This window comes from Oncorhynchus masou, chromosome 23 (genome assembly GCF_036934945.1).
Source record: "Oncorhynchus masou masou isolate Uvic2021 chromosome 23, UVic_Omas_1.1, whole genome shotgun sequence".
Lineage (NCBI taxonomy): Eukaryota > Metazoa > Chordata > Actinopteri > Salmoniformes > Salmonidae > Oncorhynchus > Oncorhynchus masou.
The window spans coordinates 40,556,450-40,578,119 of record NC_088234.1 but is presented as its reverse complement, the minus strand read 5'-3'; the positions used below and the strand labels follow the sequence as shown (position 1 = coordinate 40,578,119).

The 21,670-nt window shown below is 41.8% G+C and overlaps 1 protein-coding gene across 2 annotated transcripts in view; it reads right to left on the bottom strand.

The window, feature by feature from the left end:
- Positions 1 to 315: 315 nt before the first annotated feature.
- mypn (myopalladin) overlaps positions 316 to 21,670 on the bottom strand; it is a 50,480-nt gene continuing 29,125 nt past the window's right edge. The window contains exons 8-22 of one of the 2 annotated variants that reach the window (XM_064932093.1): positions 21,529 to 21,670; positions 21,223 to 21,246; positions 20,157 to 20,273; positions 14,759 to 15,500; positions 10,188 to 11,450; positions 9,785 to 9,932; positions 8,975 to 9,055; positions 5,725 to 5,946; positions 5,259 to 5,408; positions 5,097 to 5,179; positions 4,375 to 4,504; positions 3,991 to 4,198; positions 3,601 to 3,766; positions 3,209 to 3,342; positions 316 to 1,526 (exon numbers count right to left, since the gene is read on the bottom strand). In XM_064932093.1, coding sequence (XP_064788165.1) covers positions 1,348 to 1,526; positions 3,209 to 3,342; positions 3,601 to 3,766; positions 3,991 to 4,198; positions 4,375 to 4,504; positions 5,097 to 5,179; positions 5,259 to 5,408; positions 5,725 to 5,946; positions 8,975 to 9,055; positions 9,785 to 9,932; positions 10,188 to 11,450; positions 14,759 to 15,500; positions 20,157 to 20,273; positions 21,223 to 21,246; positions 21,529 to 21,670 — 3,789 coding nt within the window. In that variant the 3' untranslated portion in view covers positions 316 to 1,347. Of the gene's footprint in view, positions 1,527 to 3,208; positions 3,343 to 3,600; positions 3,767 to 3,990; positions 4,199 to 4,374; positions 4,505 to 5,096; positions 5,180 to 5,258; positions 5,409 to 5,724; positions 5,947 to 8,974; positions 9,056 to 9,784; positions 9,933 to 10,187; positions 11,451 to 12,604; positions 12,711 to 14,758; positions 15,501 to 20,156; positions 20,274 to 21,222; positions 21,247 to 21,528 lie in introns of those variants that run through there. The other variant, XM_064932092.1, reaches the window with a different exon arrangement.

The window sequence follows — 21,670 nt, the reverse complement described above, 5'->3', positions numbered from 1 at the left end:
AAACCTGAAGGATCTGGAAAAGGTCTGTATGGAGGAGTGGGGCAAAATCCCTGCTGCAGTGTGTGCAAACCTGGTCAAGAACTACAGGAAACATATGATCTCTGTGATTGCAAACAAAGGTTTCTGTACCAGATATTTAGTTCTGCTTTTCTGATGTATCAAATACTTATGTCATGCAATAAAATGCAAATTAATTACTTAAAAATCATACAATGTGATTTTCTGGATTTTTGTTTTAGATTCCAGCTCTCACAGTTGAAGTGTACCTATGATTAAAAATTACAGACCTCTACATGCTTTGTAAGTGGGAGAATCTGCAAAATCGGCAGTGTATCAAATACTTATTTTCCCCACTGTATATACACTGAGTGTACAAAACATTAAGAACACCTTCCTAATATTGAGTAGCACCTCCCCCACTCAATGTATGCATGTGTACAATTGAATTTGTCAGTTTGGCTTTCCTTTAGTGTATTTCTTTGATTTACATTTAATGCACATATATTTTATATAAACATTAAAATAAACTATCTTTATTTGACACATATATACGTTTGAAATAAAAACAAACCATACAACAACCACGTCCAAACGAAATAGTCAATTTGCTAAAGATAAAGAACAGGTTGAAGTGTATGATGATGAAAGTATGTCATGATCATCAACATTCAACAACCTTCTCAATATCAAACTAACTAATCAAAAAGTAGAACAAAATTAACCATAAACAAATCAGACCTATCAAAAGATGATAGTGAACTAAAACTTGCCAAGTTTGTCTGTTTTGTGTGAATAAGACACTTCAAATGATACAATTCAATAGGAATGGCAGAAAAACAAACAGAGCATTAGGTTGCCAGTTGTAAATCTAACCGTTTTTGTCATTGTAATTTCAATGTATCACGTCAAATGTATCACACAAACCAGATGACACAAACTGCTAAGATTATAGTCCTGCTCTTCCATCCCACTGGCCAACACAGATTAGATGAACTAGTAGATCAATCATTAGGAGGTGTTAGAGCAGACTCAACTCTGGGACCCAGTTTCCCAGACACAGATTATGCCTAGTCTTGAACTAAAAGCACTTTCAAGGAGATTCTCTATTGGGCATGCTTTTTAGTCCAGGATTTGGCTGAATCTGTGTCTGGGAAACCAGCCCTACGAGACTCCAGAGAAGAGAAGTTTGTAGACTCAAAGGGCCAGTAGTGATTAAAGTGGTGGTGGTGGTGGAGTAGGTTGACAAAATTCTCAAACTTTCCTAAACTTTTGGAATTTCGGAAAAACCTGTGCATTATGGGAAATTTGACAGACTTTTACAACCCTCTGGTGAAGTGTGTCTGCTCCTCACAGCTCCTCACTCTCCAGCTGTGCCTCCACAGGGGAGCTGGAGAACAGGATGGGGCTATTGTCCGTCGTGGGGAAGGCAGATTTGATATCCAGGCCTTGGCCGGTCAGCACTGCATAGCGACTGCCCTGCCGTGGAGCCTTTTTCATAGGCAGAGGGACCTGCTTATGCCACTGGGCTGCAGACAACAGAGACACAGTGCCTTCAGAAAGTATTCATACCCCTTGATGTATTCAACATGTTGTTGTGTTACAGCCTGAATTCAAAATGGATTACATTTTTTTTTATCTCACCACAATACCCCATATTGACAAAGTGAAAACGTGTTTTTTGAAAATGTAGCACATTTTACTGAAAGTGAAATACAGAAGTATCTCATTTGTATGTATTCACACCCCTGAGTAAATACATATTATAATCAGATTTGGCAGCAATTACAGCTGTGAGTCTTTCTGGTGAAATCTAAGAGCTTTGCACACCTCGATTGTACAATATTTGCACATTATTATTTTTTAAATTCTTCGTTGTTGATCATTGCTAGACAGCCATTTTCAAGTCTTGCCATCGATTTTCAAGACGATTTAAGTCAAAACTGTAACTCGGCCACTCAGGAACATTCAACGTCCCTTTGGTAAGCAACTCCATTGTATATTTGGCCTTCTGTTTTAGGTTATTGTCCTGCTGAAAGGTGAATTTGTCTCCCAGTGTCTGTTGGAAATCAGACTGAACCAGGTTTTCCTCTAGGATTTTTCCTTTGCTTAGCTCTATTAGGTTTATTTTTATCAACAACAACAAAAAATCCCTAATCCTTACCAATGACAAGCATACCCATAACAAGATGCAGCCACCACCATTCTTGAAAATATGAAGAGTGGTACTCAGTGATGTTTTGTGTTGGATTTGCCACAAACATAATGCTTTGTATTCAGGATAGTAATTTTTTGGGCCAATTTTTTTTACAGTTTTACTTTAGCACCTTATGAAAACAGGATGCATATGTGTATTCTGTACAGGCTTCCTTCTTTTCACTCTGTCATATAGGTTAGTATTGTGGAGTAACTACAATGTTGTTGATCCATCCTCAGTTTTCTCCTATCATAGCCATTCAATTCTCTAACTGTTTAAAAGTCACCATTGGCCTCATCCCTGAGCGCTTTCCTTCCTCTCCGTCAACTGAGTTAGGAAGGAAGCATGTATCTTTGTAGTGACTGGGTGTATTGATACACCATCCAATGTGTAATTAATAACTTCACCATGCTCAATGTCTGCTTTTTATTTATTTTTGCCCATCTATCAATAGATGCCCTTCTTTGCGAGGCATTGGAAAACCTCCCTGGTCTTTGTGGTTGAATATGTGTTTTAAATGTACTACTTGACTGAGGGACCTTACAGAAAATTGTAGGTGTGGAGTACAGAGATGAGGTAGTCATTAAAAAATCATGTTAATGGGGCCTCCCGGGTGGCGCAGTGGTTAAGGGCACTGTGGTTAAGGGTACTGCAGCGCCAGCTGTGCCACCACCGTCAACATTTTAACTTTATCATTTTGTGTTAATTTGTATAAGAAATTCTAAAACCATAGTTCCATTTTGACATTATGGGTTATTGTTTGAAGGCCAGTGACACAAAATCTCAATTTAATCAATTTTAAACTCCGGCTGTAACACAACAAAATGTGGGAAAAGTCAAGTGGCGTGAATACTTTCTGAAGGCACTGTAGCGTTGGGTATTATTGTGCATTCATTTGATATCTTGATATACTTTAAGCACAATCATTAGCAACTATTAACTAATTCAAAACTATTACAATAAACACTGGTGGGTAAAAGAAAACTGTTGAAAGTTGTATTGAATTGAACTTACCATAGATGTCTAGCCTGGCTGTGCATGAAACAATTCCAGCCTCATTCTTTGCTGATACGGTGTACCAGCCAGCATCCTCTTTCCTGGTAGGCTGAATCAGGAGGCAAACATATCCAGTGGCATCCTGGTGTATGCTAGAATCAAAATTCACCTCTTCAATTAAATGATCATAATAAATGTATATATTCACTGAGATCTATTTTTTGTTGTTGTGAATAACAGGCCTCAATATTCTAATCTCAAAAAGTCTAAGCTAATTTGGCATGTACCAACATCGCTAAGCATGGTTTTGTTTTACCTCTTGTCTTCATGAGTTTTAATATAAGTGCACACACAGGATGGGCAGTCACATCTCTGGTTGGAAGGGGAGAGGTTAGTTAGGGAACACTAACCTGACTCTGGCCTTGGTGTGAGGAATGGTGTCGTTGTCTTTCTTCCAATAGATAACAGGTGGAGGCATGCCCAGAACCCTGCACTCCAGTCGGACGGGGGTGCCCTCTGCGATGCCTGTGTTCTGGAGCTTCTCCACAAACTGGGGGGCCTGCTTCATCTCTTTTTCTGAACGGGCAAAGAATAGTTCTTCTCTGTCATGTACAATTACTAATTACTACTACTTATTAATTGTCATGGCACACGTCACTACACCAACAAATGAATTGTTTTGACTTTGTACTTATTCAAAGCTCTCACTGATTACCTCGTCATCATAAATGCGTATAAATCTTTAATAATCATGAAATACTCATTTGTTATCAAGAGGTACACTATTTGAGAACTCTTACCCACAACTCTTAACTCCAGCCCGAAGGAGCTCTGTCCTGCTTTGTTGCTGGCGATGCAGGTGTATGTCCCAGCGTCGTCCTGTTTTAGAGGGTCTATGACAAGAGAATGAATGCCGTTCTCCCTCACCAGCATCCGGTGGTAGACGTCTGGGTAGATGGGCCTCCCGTTGATCAGCCACATCAGCTCTGGGTTTGGTAGGCCACTCACCTGGAAAACAGAGAAACACACAACACTTCTTGTGAGATGTGTGCAGTCCTATCTATCGGCAAAGGCTATCCTAACTGGTTTATAGCAATGATCATTTTTAAAAGTCATTCTAAAATGTATTAAATGCCCATTGCTTATTTACAAGTCCATGGTTATTTCATCCAGAGAGGACATACCTTGCAGTCTAATCTACAGACTCTGCCCTCGTGAGCCACCATGTCCCCTGGAGCCTGGAGGAAGTGAGGTCGGAAGAAGCGCTCCTGGGTTGGTTCACCCTCTTCTACTTCCTGTATGCGGGCCCGCACCCTGTAGGGATGTGCTGAACATGTTACAGTACATGTATATTGGCCCTGGTGTTGCTGAGATATCTTGTCATCTGCAATCGCTAATCGCTATCGCTAATTTTATTATGATTTAAAATGTTTTACTTAATTAGGCAAGTCAGTTAAGAACAAATTCTTATTTACAATGATGGCCCACCCCGGCCCAAACCCTAACGATGCTAGACCAATTGTGTGCCGCCCTATGGGACTCCTAATCAAGGCCAGTTGTGATACAGCCTAGAAGCGAAACAGGGTCTGTAGTGACGCCTCTAGCACTGAGATGCAGTGCCTTAGACCGCGGCGCCACTCGGGAGCCCATACAACGATGCATGAGATTCATGTTGCTATCATAGAGATAAAACAATGTATTTTTCTCTGATGGGTTTAACGATATATTGGTTTATGGTTGCTATGAGGGCTGTTCAACAGTTGTCTGGGCAATATGTACATCTGGGATCTTACTGTAAGTAGCCTCCACAAAACATTAAGAGCTGCAATCATGCTGGCTCTCCAACCTGAAGAGGGTTCTTCTTACCTCTGCAGATCCCAATGCACACTCAGTCAGTCCTGCTCACCTCTGAGAGTGAATCATAGGTGTCATTCGGTTTCGGAGAGGACCCGTTTGGATGATCAAATGACCAGAGCAGCTGATTCGTCCCTGGTGAGCATTCATTCATTAATCAACAAATCCGATTTAGTGAAGGGGTAAGAAAGGTGATTACAGGTGGTTCGGTTACCTGGGGGTTAGCTGCCATGACAGTGTAGTTGCCATCATCGTCGTTATTGGTGACCTCTATGTGTAGGACACAGGTTCCGTCCCCCTCTCGTATCTTCTTATAATGATCATTTTTCCTCAAGATCTGCTTGCCATCCTTGAACCAGTAAACCTGAAATGGTGTTGAAGCGAGAGGGAGATTTCTAACAAACGCTGAGTATATGTCCAGATCCCGGGCGACCCCCAAATATGATCCAACATGTTTTCCAACAAATAAAACATTGACCGTCTGTGTGGTCCTGTGTGGCTCAGTTGGTAAGAGTGTTGATAGCGCAACACTAAGGTTGTGGGTTCAATTTCTGATGGGATCACATACTAAGAACCTTTGTACTCACTGTACTGTAAGTTACTTTGGATGAAAACATCTGCTAAAAAAAAAACCAGTGTGGGTGAAAACATATCTAGAGACCATAGACGTGCTGTCTCACCTTCGGTACGGGGATCCCCACCACTTTACAGGAGAACGTCATAGGGACACCCTCCATGGCCCTGAAGTTCCTCAGCTTCCTGTCGAATATGGGCGCGACGCACTTCCCTGTCGGGCTCTCATCGTGTTGTACCTCGTCATCCGACTCCTCGACTGGCGTGCGCTCCAGACGGAACTCTATCTCACTCAACAGCCTCTGCTCAAAGTTGGACACTTTGTACTCCTAAAAAGACATTTCAGAAACTGTTTGGGTGAGTATTTACTTGAGTGGATTGACAGAGGAATCAGACCCAGAGCACAATATCACCACTAATCAATCGGGATATTGTGTTAAAGGCAGGGTTGAACTCAATCCAATTAGAATAATCCTAATTGAAAAGTAATGAAGAACATTAGAATTCCAGTGGAATTAAATGGAATTGACATCCAACCATGGTTAAAGATGTACTCCTCAATCTATTTTGATTCAAAAAGTAGCATTTTGATTCAAAAGTGGCAGTTACATTTACCAGCCATCAGTTTACAAAAGACAACTGACAACTGGTCTCACTGTGGGCAGAAAAATAGATTGAGGGGTGCAGCTTTAAACCTTAAAATGTATCATGCAGTGGCATTCCTCTTATCACTCTCCCTTGGTATTGGACTGATCCCTACTACACAAAATACAATAGAAGTTGAGGGTAAAACAGAGAACAGAGAACACATTTGGACTGAAATATCAAGCTAAGCATTCCTGGCGAAAAATATCAAAAAACACATCATTCCATCAATTCAAATTCCAACAGATTTCTATCTTGATATGTCAACTTTTTTATTTTTCTCCTGAGGACCTGAGGTAATGGAACTGAAAAGATTAACGGTAGTGGTAATGTTAGTGGTGTTTGAAATGTAGTGAAATTATGACAACATTACAACACAATTACTTTCAGAGGAACAACAGATGGGACCCTTGGCATCAGTTGAAATGTAACATTTGAAAGGAAAGTTTTTATGCACATTTCATATGCAAGAAACGATGAAGGTTGCTCAAATCTTAGAATGTCATATACCTCAGCCTATTTGGGGCAACACATTACATGAGTGTGGTCAATACGTATACCTTCAGTTTGGATTATTCATGCAATGGATATCAGTTAACACATACTTTAAAAGTGCCTGATTCGGATGATGAATTAACTACAGTGTTTGGATATATGAATATACATCCATACATACTACTTCAAAAACGGTTTTGAACATTCACTAACAATTTACATTACGTTGCTGTTATACCTGTATAGTGACGCTGTAATTACTACACTCACAATACGTCATATTTTTTATCGCTTTGTAATTGTAATGGCCTTGAGTGGTTTTTAGTTATTACGCAAGTGGAATAAGGAATAGTTCCAATTCCTCTTGTGTAATTACAAAAACCAGTTCAATTCCATTAAGCAATTACTGAGGTACTATGTACAGTGCATTCAGAAAGTATTCAGACCCCTTCCTTTTTCCACACATTGTTATGTTACAGCCTTATTCTAAAATGGATTAAATATTTTTTTCTCATCAATCTACACACAACACCTCACGATGACAAAGCACATTTTTTTTTATTTTAGCAAATGTATTTGTGCTGCCATCCTGTTAGAAGGTAACAGATTATTTTATTACAATGGTTAAATTAGATTTTCATTGTGTTCAATAACACTATTTGCCCCCTAGTGGAGCTTTCTGGTACTTAGAAAGACTACGCAAACAGGAAGTAGAGAATTTGTTCTGCACGCATAGAAGCAGCGACAAACAACGCTACGGTGCAGGTCTTTCAATGTAGTTATTTCTTGTCAAGCTTCAGCCTTGGAAAATATTTGTTTGTAAGTTCGATTCAAGCATTTAGCTAAAGGGCAGAATAGTATTAAAAATAAACCAGAAATACCTTATTTACATACATATTCAGACCGTTTGCTATGAGACTCGAAATTGAGCTCAGGTGCGTCCTGTTTCCATTGATTATCCTTGAGATGTTTCTACAATTTGATTGGCGTCCATCTGTGGTAAATTCAAAACCAAGCCATGAGGTCGAAGGAATTGTCCGTAGAGGTCTGAGACAGGATTGTGTCGAGGGACAGATCTGGGGAAGGGTACCAAAAAATCTCTGCAGCGTTTAAGGTCCCCAAGAATACAGTGGCCTTCATCATTCTTGAATAGAAGAAGTTTGGAACCACCAAGACTCTTCCTAGAGCTGGCCGCCCGGTCAAACTGAGCAATCGGGGTACAAGGGCCTAGGTCAGGGAGGTGACCAAGAACCTGATGGTCACTCTGACAGAGCTCCAAAGTTCCGCTGTGGAGATGGGAGAACCTTCCAGAAGGACAACCATCTCTGCAGCACTCCACCAATCAGGCCTTTATGGTAGAGTGGCAAGACGAAAGCCACTCCTCAGTAAAAAGCACATGACAGCCCGCTTGGAGTTGCAAAATATGGTGGTGGCCGCATCGTGCTGTGGGGATGTTTTTCAGCGGGAAGGCCTGGGAGAGTAGATGAATGGAGCAAAGTACAGAGAGAGATCAGATACTTGATGAAAACCTGCTCCAGAGCGTTCAGGACCTCGGACTGGGGCGAAGGTTCACCTTCCAACAGGACAACGACCCTAAGCACACAGTCAAGACAATGCAGGAGTGGCTTCGGGACACGTCTCTGAATGCCCTTGGGTGGCACAGGCAGAGCCCGGACTTGAACCCGATCAAACATCACTGGAGACTTGAAAATAGCTGTGCAGCGACGCCCCTCATTCAACCTGACCGAGCTTGAGAGGATCTGCAAAGAAGAATAGAAGAAACTCCCCAAATACAGGTGTGCCAAGCTTGTATTGTTATTCCCAAGAATAATCAATGCTGTAATCGCTGCCAAAGGTACTGAATAAAGGGTCTGACTACTTAGGTAAACGAGATATTTCCATTTTTGATTTTAATACATTTGCAAACATTTCTAAAAAAAATATTTTTGCATTGACATTATGGAGTATTGTGTGTAGATTGATGAGGGGAAAAAAACCATTTAATACATTTTAGAATAAGGCTGTAACGTCACAGAATTTGGAAAAGGTCAAGGGGTCAAGAATACTTTCCAAATGCACTGCAACAACATGTTAATCTAATGTTGTCACTGGTGTAAAATACAGTCTTTCTGCACAGGTTTAAGAGCAACTTAATGTAATGTGTGACTAAACGTTCTGAGCAAAGGAATGTTTGGGAGGGAGAGATGTTCGCTGTACCTCGTCATAGTTAAAGACAGTGGCAGGAATGTTTGGTCCGAGGGGTCTGCTCGCTGTTTTCCCCTCATAAGTAGTCTGCTTCTATGAGAAGATAGGGATGATTGATGAACACAAACACACTAATGGACACACACGTTACTACCACTCATTTGTGATTGAAATGATCGGCATGTTGTTATATGGTAGACGTACTTGATGAATGAATATGGAAAAGGAATGATTGGAAAAGGAATGATTGCTGATGCACTGCTGATCTCTCGGTTTAGATGAATGCATTTTCTAATTGCTTCCATATCGTTTCACATTGTATCACTTTGCTCCACTTGCGATGTAAAAGGAGAACAAAATAGAACTGTAATACGAATGTCAGAACAGCAAATGGGAAGAAAGTGAGAATGCGCCATGCAGGAATGTGTTGGGTTGAAAAGAATTTGTAGAAGAATAATACTTTATTTATTTGAGATCACTCTGTTCCTTTGTTGGTTCCACTCCAAGACACATTACTACCTCAATCAAGTACTCGTTCATTAGGTTGCATATTCAGTCAATCTATTTATTTTACCTTTATTTAACGAGGCAAGTCAGTTAAGATCAAATTCTTATTTTTCAATGACGGCCTAGGAACAGTGGGTTAAACTGCCTTGTTCAGGGGCAGAACGACAGATTTTGACCTTGTCAGCTCGGGGGATTCGATCTTGCAACCTTTCGTTTACTAGTCCAAAGCTCTAACCACTAGGCTACTAGCCGCCCCATAATGGAAGGTCTATGCCTTAGAGAATAACAGTACAATTGAAGGGATATATCTGATACCTGTTGTACATGACCACGCATAAAATCTTCATTGAACCTAAGCTTTTTCTCCATATCCTGGAGGAGGGTTTGTTGGCTGCTACGAATGTCAACATCTGACATGGGACGAGTGCTTGTAGGCAACTTCTTCTGCATGCCTTGAGGTGGCCTGTGGATCAAAACAAATGTATTAGCAAAAATGTATTTTACAATATGTAAAACTGTAACATGATGAATTGTAGTGTAAGGTAAGAGGTCCAAAGTTCCCAGAGTTTTCCAAAATCCCGGTTGCAGGATTCCGAGTTGAAGGATTCCACCCCTGCTTATTCCCTTCCAGTTCCAGGAATCCTCCAACAAGGATTTATAGAAAAACCTGGGAACGTTGGGAATGTTTCCCGGGAATTCAGGAATCATAGGGTCTTACCCATGGGCACTCCTGGGCAGGCCCATCGAGTTGGTGGCTTGTGTGGTGTGTAGAGAGGGCAGGACAGAGCTGAGGAAGGCCACATGGTTCTGGATGGGGCTGGGGGTGGAGGTGCTGGAGGTCGGGGATGCTGCCTGTGGGGGTGACTGCTGTGGCAGGGTGAACACAGAGTTGAGGTAGGCAGCAGGCAAAAGGGTGGGGGAGGTGGGGGAGGACATGAAGGAAGGGGGGCTAGTGGGTGACTTGAGGACTCTGGTGGGGAAGACTCTGGGTTGTGGAGAGAACAGGTTGGGGTTGGAGGAGTTGAGCTCGGCAGCCAGCTCGTGGAGCAACGGAACTGGGGACTCTGTAGGGGAGGGACTCCTGACTGGAGAGAGGGGAGTCTGGGCAGTGATAAACTCTTTTGGTCTAGCATAGTTGAAGCTCTGCGAAATGGGAGCCAGATTGAGGAGGGAGGCATGAGTTGTTCTGAGAAGGGGGGAGGGGGAGGTGTTCTGCATGGTTGTAGGGGCCCTGTTGAAAGCTGCAGGGATGGAGCTGAGAGATGCTGTGGGGGCTGTATTCAGATGAGGTATGAGAGGTGTGTTAAACTGGGGTACATGAATAGATTTAGGCAGGGATAAGGGGGCTAAGTTCAGCTGGGAAGAATGGGTGGTGTTTTGCAGGGTCATATAGGGTGGGGATGCAGGGCTGGTATGCAGGTGGGGTGCAGGAACAGTACTCGGCAGAGGGGCAGATGGAGGGGAGCTCATACAAGATGAAGCTGTCTTCAGTTGAGGAGGGGATGGCAGGGTACCCATAATGGGTGCAGGAGGGGCTGTGTTCAGTAGTAGTGCAGAGGTAGTGTTTATTGGTGGTACAGGGCTTGTGTTTAGCAGGGGTGAAGAAGAAGAAAGAAAATAAGATTGGGTTGCGTATGGGTTCAGTAGTGGTGCAGAGGCAATGTTAAGCAGGGGTGCAGGGGCACTAGTGTTTAGCTGGGTTGCAGGGGTAGTGTTCAGTGTTGTCACAGGGGTGAAGTTGAGTAAGGGTGTTGGGGCTATGGTCAGTATGGGTGCGGGGTGGGTGGACTGCAGGGGCATGGGGGTAGATGAACGGGGTAGGCTTTGCTGGTGCTGGAGCTGGGGCTGGGGCTCGGGTTGCTTCCGGGCTGGCCAGGCAGATGCCTCCGGTTGACTCTGGGTGGCTCCGGTTGGCTCAGTGTCAGTCTGCTGCTGCTCCATAAGCACCTGGTTGTGTAGAAGCTGCAGCTGGACAGGGTCTCTGAGAAAACAGAGATGGAAGATGTTAAGAACATGTTAAGAACATTAACACTTTACATACTGAGTATACACAACTTTTTTCTTTCCATAACATAGACGGACCAGGTGAATCCAGGTGAAAGCTATGATCCCTTATTAATGTCACTGGTTAAATCCACTTCAATCAGTGCAGATGAAGGGGAGGAGACAGGATAAAGAAGGATTTTTAAGCCTTGAGACCATTTGAGAAATGGATTGTGTATGTGTGCCATTCAGAGGGTGAATGGGAAAGACAGGTGCCAGGCGGTTTGTGTCAAGAACTGCAGCGATGCTGCATTTTTAACACTTAACCGTTTCGCATGTGTATCAAGAATGATCCACCACCCAAAGGACATCCGGCCAACTTGACACAACTGTGGCTTGACACAACTGTGGGAAGCATTGGAGTCAACATGGGCCAGCATCCCTATGGAACGCTTTCGACACCTTGTAGAGTCCATGCTCAGACGAAATGAGGTTGTTCTGAGGGCAAAAGGGGGGTGCAACTCAATATTTGGAAGGTGTTCCTAATGTTTGGTATACTCAGTGTATAATAAAACTAGCCTGGTCCCAGATCGGTTTGTGCTGTCTTGCCAGCTCCTATGGTCATTTTCACGCCAAACCACAGAAGTTGCCAGGAAAGTATAAACAGACCTGAGACCAGGCTATAATAAAAATCATATTTTGTTTGTTCAAAAGTCTTAATGTGTTCGTCACCAAATAACTACAAATACTCTAAACACAGTTCCCTAAAAAGTAATGACCACAATGTGCCTTTCAGGGGCTGGTTGGGGAAATAGTCTGCCCTTTTAAGGTATAGGAGCATCCAGACTCTAAACACACTCTGCAACTGGAAATGTCAGTAATGTGCTGTATCATGATTGGTATAAGAAAAGCTTTCATTGCAACATTATCCTAGCATTCGTTTCACATTCAATATCAGTCACTTTGATAACATAAAGTGAAAAGGAGACGATAACTTATCAATAACTGAATCAATAACAATTATTAACACTATGCAAAACACTTCACCTTAGAGGCAGACGTACTTTTTTCTTCCCGACAAAAAAAATGACAAACACAATGCCCGTGTGCAAAGATTTCTAGCATGCACAAAAAGCATAACATTGCACTTACATTAAGAAATGACCATCCTCAGTTTTTTGTAGTTGTAATCTCCACATAGTTAAGCACAGATATGTATTCAGTAGACAAATGAAAACTGAGCAGGTCAGATAGAGGTGGGAGGGTCTCCTCTCGAGCTCCCTAATGTTAGCTGTTCTAAATACAGCCCACACAACTCAAGCTGCTTGCTTTACTTCAAAACAAGGACCGTAAACGCAAAAATACACCCTGAAACCAAACACTTTTTAGAATTACTTTCAGAATAAAGTGTTTTCATCATAAAATCAACTGTCGGTGCAAATTTAGGGAATAAATTGTGTTAAAACTAATAGTTTGTTGTCTGACTAGATATTTAACAGTTGTCACCATATCATGTGAGGCTGTCACTCTGAGTCTTGGGACTAGTCTTAAATTAGGATTTGTCTTAAATTAAGTTATACAAAATACATTGAAGAATACTTGAGAAATATAGCTGCGAGCAGCAATGCATGGGGTTCATCGGATGACAGAAAGGACACAAGATCAGCTGGATAACAAATCAAGCACTCTATTATGTAGGAACTATCTTCCTTTATGTGCAATCAGTGAAAGAATTACCATGTTGATTTAAATCTCAGTAGGTACACCCCACATTAGCTTTCCAAAATACTTCAATACACTTTCACAGCTGAAATACGCTGACTGCGCAAGTTGGAGGACTTCCAGTTTCTAATTTCACCGAATAATAGATCCATCTTCACTAAGTTCAGACCATATAATAGTGGCAACAATAAGTGATCATACAGATATACTAATCACAATATTTCACATTGTTTGTCTGCATAATATAAACGTGACATTAACGTGCATGAGACAAAATCCTCTTGAACAATAGTTATTTGCTCAAGTATGAAATCTAACGCGTTAGTTAGCTAGCGTTGCAAATTAGCATTCCGATACCTAGCTGAGCAGTTTTCAAGAAAACGACTGAGATTACTCAAACACTGTAACTAGCTAAAAAGCTTTCCTTGGTGACAATATTATTGGGGCGAGGTATGTTAGATGAACCTTTTAATTTGAGGTTTACTGTCATTGTAGTTAGTGGTCACTACTGGTTTAAGATCCGAGGCGAGAGAAACTGTCCGCCATGTTTTGTGTTTTGGTAAGGGCTCGGAGGGACGTTACGCAACCTAGAAGCCTCAACCAATCACAAAACAGATATTAATGCCTCCAGATATTCTACAAAAGGCAATTCTGCATGTGATAACACAGCATCTCCCCAAAACAGATGTTTTAGCATATTAGCGTATAGTGTGACCATGTTTGAATGCATCAACATTCTTTTCTCACTCTTTAAGGACTATTGTGATGAGCTCAAAGACCACATTTTGATCGGATAAGACTTTTAGTCCATGAGAATAAGTTTTTTTTACGATTGCTTGAAGCATTAGTGTCAAAAAAGTGAATTGTTAATAGTTTCCTTATTTTTAAGATATCAATGGCAAACTTAAAGCTGCAATATGTAATGTTTTGGGCAAACCAACCAAATTCACATAGAAATGTGTGTTTTAGATCTGTCATTCTCATTGACCGCAAGTCTAGGAAGTGGTAGATCTGTTCTATGTGCACTATTGCTATGCTTCCCTTCTTAGGTTTTGTTTCTGCATCTTTTACTTTTGGGTTTGTACACCAGCTTCAAACAGCTGAAAATACAATATTTTTGGTTATTAGAAAGATATTTCAAATTGGTTTAGATGGTACAATGATTCTCTACACTTGTTTGGTAAACTTAAATTAGGGGAACTATTAGAATTTTAGCAACCAGGAAATGGAGCGATTTCTGCATATTGCACCTTTAAAATGGTACATCATGGTTCATCATGACCCTAAAACGTTTCAAGTTGATAGGGCATTGTGAAGTGGATTTAGAAAGGATTGAAATGGGCATGAACAATCTGACTTTCTGATTTATCAATAACTCGGATAATGAGGTTTTAAGCAAGACTGCTTATTACAGCACCACCTATAGACAATAGGTGCTATTCTTGCTGAACAAGTTACTCATGGCCTCCAGTTTCTGTATGACAAATTAGAAAAAAGTCACCAATCTATGCTTGAGTTATTTGACAATGTCAAGCAAAAAAATGAATCTAAGCTTTGCTGTGAACCTCTAATTAGAATACTCACAGTTTGGGCTTGGCCAGGACTGGAGGTGGTTCCTTATTGGCCAACTGTGACATATCTTCATATGAATGGCTATCGGATGTTTCACTCTCGTTGTCTGTCTCATTCTCAGGCAGTTTAAAGTGCACACGGAGGCCTACCCTGGAGCTGGACCTGGGCCCGTTGTGGCTCACCAGAACCCCAGGCTTGAGGCAAGAGGAGGTGGGGGGATCAGGGAGGTTTACAGGGGGAGGGGGCTCAGGTTTATGGAAAGGAGTCCCTTCCACCTTAGGACTCAGACCAACGGCAGGGCCTGATAACACTGAGAAGGCTCTGGAGTCTTCATGGTCAGTCTTGGGCTCAGGAAGTTCCCTGCTGGAGCTAGTAGACAGATCTGAGTGAGGAGTGCTCAGGTAGAGTGGATCCAGACTAGATGTGCTGGAGCTACGGGTGCCTATCCTGGGGCTGCTGCCCAGGATTAGTGGGTCCAGACTGGGCATGCTGATGCTGACAGGGTCCTGGCGCAGCATGCTGGAGCTCAGAGGATCTAGACGGAGGGTACTGGTGCTCAGAGGGTCCAGTCGTAACGTGCTGGAACTGAGCGGATCCAGGCGGATGGTGTTGGAGTGAGGCTTGATGCTGTTGGTCACAGGAACCTCAGCTTGAGGCTTTAGACTGGGAGGAGTGAGATCTAATGAAGAGGGCTCTGGGACTTGTGTGGACTTGTGTGGAGTTTTCACGTGGTTGTTGTTGGTGTTATCATTGCCTAATGAGGTACAGAGAGAAGGATAAGTACAGTACCTAGTGAAAGTCTACACACGCCTTGCACAGTTTTCCCATTTTGCTGCCTTGAAATGAACTCCTACTGATCTACATAACCTACTCCACATTTTCAAAGTGAACAAAAAATTATAGAACATAAAAAAAACATATACCTGTATATATATTTAAATGACGTTTTCATGATTATGTATGTCTTCACAACCCAGAGTTAATACTTGGTGGAAGCATCTTTGGCAGCAATTACACCTGTGAATTATTTTGAGTAAGATTCTACCAAAACTTAGGGCAACATTTATCCATTGTTTTTGTCAAAATTGCTGAAGCTCAGTAAATTTAGTTGGGAATCATTGATGGACAGCAATATTGAAACCTTGTCTCTGATTTTCAAGCAGATTTAGTCAGGACCCAGGACTAAGACGAGACCACTCAGGAACACTTTAACACCTATTTAACAAGCCATTCCTGCATATCTTAGATATTTTAATTATTCAGCTGAAAAATAAAACTATTTTCCAGGGTTAGGTTAGGTTTTCAGAAGACTGAGGCAGGTCTTCCTCTTACTTTTCAACTGGGTTTTGCTCCTTTCTATTTATTTTGATCCTGACAAACTCCCCTAGTCCCTGCCAGTGACAAGCACACCCATAATATGATGCTGCCACCACAAAACTTTAAAGTACTGAGGGTTTCACTCTGTAATGTGTTGTATTGTTTTTTGACCCAAACCTGAAGTTTTTCATTTAGGCCAAAAACGTTATTTCTTTCCCATGTTGTCTTGCAGTATTACTTAACGTTCTTGTTGCAAACAGAATTGATCATTTGGAGTGGATTTTCACTTTTTCATACAGGTATGTGGAGTGAATGCAATGTTGTTGATCCTTGCACAGTTTTCTCTCAGCTCAGCAAATTAATGATGTGTCTGTTTTAAAATAATCCTAAACCTGATAGTGGTGTCCCTGAGCAGTTTCCATTTTCCAGTTTCCATGGCCAGACCTTTGCAGTGTCTGGGTGATATGATACACCATCCACAGATGACTTACCATACTTGACTACACTCAAAGGGATATTCAGTATCTTCAAATAATTTCTTAACCTCCCCTGATCTATGCCTGTCTAAAAATGTATCCCAGACATGCTTTTAAATCTCATTGGTGGCTCTGAGGTTGAATCATTGTTTGACATTCAGAACCCAATTGAAGGACCTTACGGAGACATTGGAATTTGTTCTCAAATCATTCAAACCAAGTGCTGAGCAATTAGTGATTTTTAAGGTCAGTTCAGTTTCGGTTCTACTATAAAAAAAAAAAATCATGGTTATTGATTTCGGTTACAATTTTTTTTTTTTTACATTTAAATGCCTATGTGGGTTCAATGCTGTAACATAGAATAAAACAATTAATAAATGTTTGGTGATGGTATTCACTTCCTATTACTGCTTTCACTTATTGAAAATCATTTATTCACATTACTTTACTTGAATAAAATATTTCAGTTGTTGTGTACATTACATTTGTTTTATTTAATGGCTTTATTATTACATTCCAAGTCATCATCTCGTTTCTTTAGAGCTGCTACCTATGCTGTCTGACAATATCACCATTTTAGTAGTTCTTGAAAGTAAACTATACTTTTATGACCGCTGAATACCAACTATCAATCAATTAGATCATGCATTTTCAGGTAGAGATACCTCGCGAAGCAACTGCTCTCTATCCCACTCAATCTTGCATTCTTCTGTCTCTTCTCTCTTTGTCTTCCCCACACTAACCTACTGTAGCAGGCGTAAAAGAAACACACTGACCGGACAAGTAGGCCCGCAGTGGAATATGGTCATTGTAGTTCATTACCGCGTTTTCTGTAAACTATGTATAATATTAGCCTATTGTAAACTACAACTCCCTATTACATCGCACATTCGGTTTGATCATCTACAAATCTCTCCCTCGCCCTCCATTTGGTAAATCTAACCACAATTCTATCCTCCTGATTCCTGCTTACAAGCAAAAATTAAAGAAGGAAGCACCAGTGACTCGGTCTATAAAAAAGTGGTCAGATGAAGCAGGACAGTTTTGCTATCACAGACTGGAACATGTTCCGGGATTCTTCTGATTACATTGAGGAGTACACCACATCAGTCAATGGCTTTATCAATAAGTGCATCGAGGACATCGTCCCCACAGTGACTGTGCGTACATACCCCAACCAGAAGACATGGATTACAGGCAACATCCGCACTGAGCTAAAGGAGAGAGCTGCCGCTTTCAAGGTGCGGGACTCTAACCCGGAAAGAAATCTGGCTATGCCCTCCGATGAACCATCAAAGAGACATTGCGCCAATACAGGGCTAAGATTGAATCATACTACCCTGGCTCTGATGCTCGTCTTATGTGGTAGGGCTTGAAAACTATTACAGTCTACAAAGGGAAGCACAGCCGCGAGCTGCCCAGTGACACAAGCCTACCAGACGAGCTAAATCACTTATATGCTCGCTTCGAGGCAAGCAACACTGAGGCATGCATGAGAGCATCAGCTGTTCCGGACAACTGTGGGATCACGCTCTCTGTAGCCAATGTGAGTAAGACCTTTAAACAGGTCAACATTCACAAGGCCGAGGGGTCAGACGGATTACCAGGATGTGTGCTCTGGGTATGTGCTGACGAACTGGCAGGTGTCTTCACTGACATTTTCAACATGTCCCTGATTGAGTCTGTAATACCAACATGTTTCAACCAGACCGCCATAGTCCCTGTGCCCAAGAACACTAAGGCAACCCTGCCTAAATGACTACAGACCCATGGCACTCAGGTCCATAGCCATGAAGTGCTTTGAAAGGCTGGTAATGGCTCACATCAACACCATTATCCCAGAAACCCTAGATCCACTCCAATTGGCATACCGCCCAACAGATCCACAGATGATGCAATCTCGATTGCACTCCCCACTGCCCTTTCCCACCTGGACAAAAGGAAAACCTACATGAGAATTCTGTTCATTGACTACAGCTCAGCGTTCAACACCATAATACCCTCAAAACTCATCACTAAGCTAAGGATCCTGAGACTAACACCTCCCTCTGTAACTGGATCCTGGACTTCTTGACGGGCCGCCCCCAGGTGGTGAGGGTTGGTAGCAACACATCTGCCACGCTGATCCTCAACACTGGAGCCTCTCGGGGTGCGTGCTCAGTCCCCTCCTGTACTCTCTGTTCACCCACAACTGTGTGGCCGGGCACGACTCCAACACCATCATTAAGTTTGCAGACCACACAACAGTGGTCTGCACGCCCCCATTCTCATCGTTGGGGCTGTAGTGGAGCAAGTTGAGCACGCCCTCATTCTCATCGTTGGGGCTGTAGTGGAGCAAGTTGAGAGCTTCAAGTTACTTGATGTCCACATCACCAACAAACTAGAATGGTCCAAACACACCAAGACAGTCTTGAAGAGGGCACGACAAAGCCTATTCCCCCTCAGGAAACTAAAAAGATGTAGACAGCTGCTACATCGAGAGCATCCTGACTGGTTGCATCACTGCCTGGTACGGCAACTGCTCAGCCTCCGACCGCAAGGCACTACAGAGGGTAGTGCGTACGGGCCAGTACATCACTGGGGCTAAGTTGCCTGTCATCCAGGAGGCCCTGAAAATTGTTAAAGATCCCAGCCACCCTAGTCATAGACTGTTCTGTCTACTACCGCATGGCAAGCAGTACCGGAGCGCCAAGTCTAGGACCAAAAGGCTTCTCAACAGTTTTTACCCCCAAGCCATAAGACTCATGAACAGGTAATCAAATGGCTACCTGGACTATTTGCATTGTGTCCCCCCAAACCCTTATTTTACACTGCTGCTACCCTCTGTTTATCATATATGCATAATCACTTTAACCATACCTACATGTATTTATGACCTCAATTAGCCCGACTAACCGGTGCCTGTATGTAGCCTCGCTACTGTTATAGCCTCAGTACTGTATATAGCCTCGCTACTGTTATTTTTCACTGTCTTTTCACTGTTGTTTTTTATTTCTTTACTTATCTATTGTTCACCTAATACCTATTTTTTACTTAATAAATTGCACTGTTAGTTAGGGCCTGTAAGTAAGCATTTCACTATAATACCTGTTGTATTCGGCGAACGTGGCAAATAAACTTTGATTTGATGTGATCTATCTCTCGAGAAACTGCTCAATGTGTGCAGTGAGCTCACAGAAGAAAACCTGAACAAAATGGAATTCAATTCATTGAACCAACATCGGTCAAAATAACCAACGATCCGGTTAATGCTCAGCACTATTAAAACCACAACTATGTCAAACTGATGGATTGTTGTGGGATTTTGTCTGAAAATATTTGCTCCTTAACTTATTTAGACGTGCCAAGGCAAGTGGTGTGAAGATCTTCAAAAACAAGACTTCTATGTTGTTGTTTTTTCTATACTTTTTCATTCACTTGGAAAATGTGGAGTAGGTTGTGTTGATCAGTGAACATTTTATTCATAGGAAATCAATGGGAAAATGTCATCCCTTTTTAGATGCAAACTGTTCAAGGGTGATTCGATTTTCACTAGAAACTGTAAACATAGTCTCCAAATACAATCTTACTCATAGAACTGTCAAGTCTAAACCTTGTTTGCAAGCCAGTGACGTTACCTTTCACCCTTAGTGCAGCAATACTGGATACAGTTCCATATTTGTTGCTTGCAGTGCAAGTGAATGTTCCAGAATCTTCAGGGAAGACCTCAGCAATAACCAAAGTGCATATTTCCTCTAAAGGGAATACAAAAATGAAGGAGATGAGGGGAGCACCAGCTGAATGTCACTGTTGAAGTTCAGGCAACATGACCCATAGATTAAAGGGCAGAGAAGTTACTAGAACAGCATTGCAGCTGTACCATGTAGCTAACCTGTCCTTACGTATACAGTATGCACAGTGAAAAAGAAACAGGCAGCAAGCCTCTACATTGTAAAATATGTCTGAATTTATATTTATAGCTATTACTCAATATGCTGTCTAAGTCACAGAGAACTAATATGCATTCATATAATGCATATGCTGCACAGGAGGCTGCTGAGGGGAGGAAGACTCATAATAATGGCTGGAATGGAGTCAATGGAATGGAATCAAACACTGGAAACCATGTGTTTGATGTGTTGGATACCATTCCATTTATTCCATTCCAGCCATTACTATGAGCCCGTACTCCCCAATTAAGTTTCTAGCAGCTGCCTGTGATATGCTGTGAGTGAGCAGTTTTTCCAATGGCACAGCAGCTACATGTTTCCAATCCCGAGTGCTTCCCTGTGTTTCAGACACTCTGAAAGGCTCTGTGACCATGTTAGTTCAACAGACACAGGTTGTAAGCTTCCTTATAAGGTTGAGTTTTAGGAGGCGAAGCAAACTGGCTGTTACTCAGAGGAGTTACAGTAGCTACAGCCCCAGCCAGATACTGTAAACATCTTGGAAGATAAATGGTGTACACTGTTTCATGGAAAATGTCACTTGGGCTACAGTAGGATGTTGACTTTCTGAGGGAAGCACCAGTCGTGTTTTCAAAATATAGTACTGTATCTAATGCTGGTATATTGCGAATATAATTGACTAGTCAGTAACACACCACACCAAATACTTTGATACATGCAGAAATATGCTCCATCTTAAGATTGAACAATTATATGAATTGTACCATGACAGTCTCTCCTTTGCATAATTACGTACCTGATTCAGCCATGGATCGAGGCTCTAAAAAAATAAGAAAATGCTAATATATATATAATTGTTTAAAATCATAGAGCTACTCATATTGCCTCCTAAAAAAACTTACACTCTGTTTTTTTTTTAGATTCTTTAAAAGTTTATTTGAGATACTTTCAGTTTTCAGAATGCTTACGTTGAATCATTTCAAAGATGGCTCCATATCAGTGGAAATGTACTATTGACAATTGTTGTACATCACAGAAAATATCATAAGATGAATGTACATTATTCTGAAACATAGTAAAGGAGTAAAGGAGTTGGACTTACTCTTCTGCAGGATCCTGAAGTCAGGGGAATCCTCTATGATGGTTCCTTCTCTGTACCAGTCCACCTTGGGGGAGGGCACCCCTTTAACACGACACTCTAGCACCACCAGCTGGCTCTCCGACGCCAAAAGGTCCTGCAGACT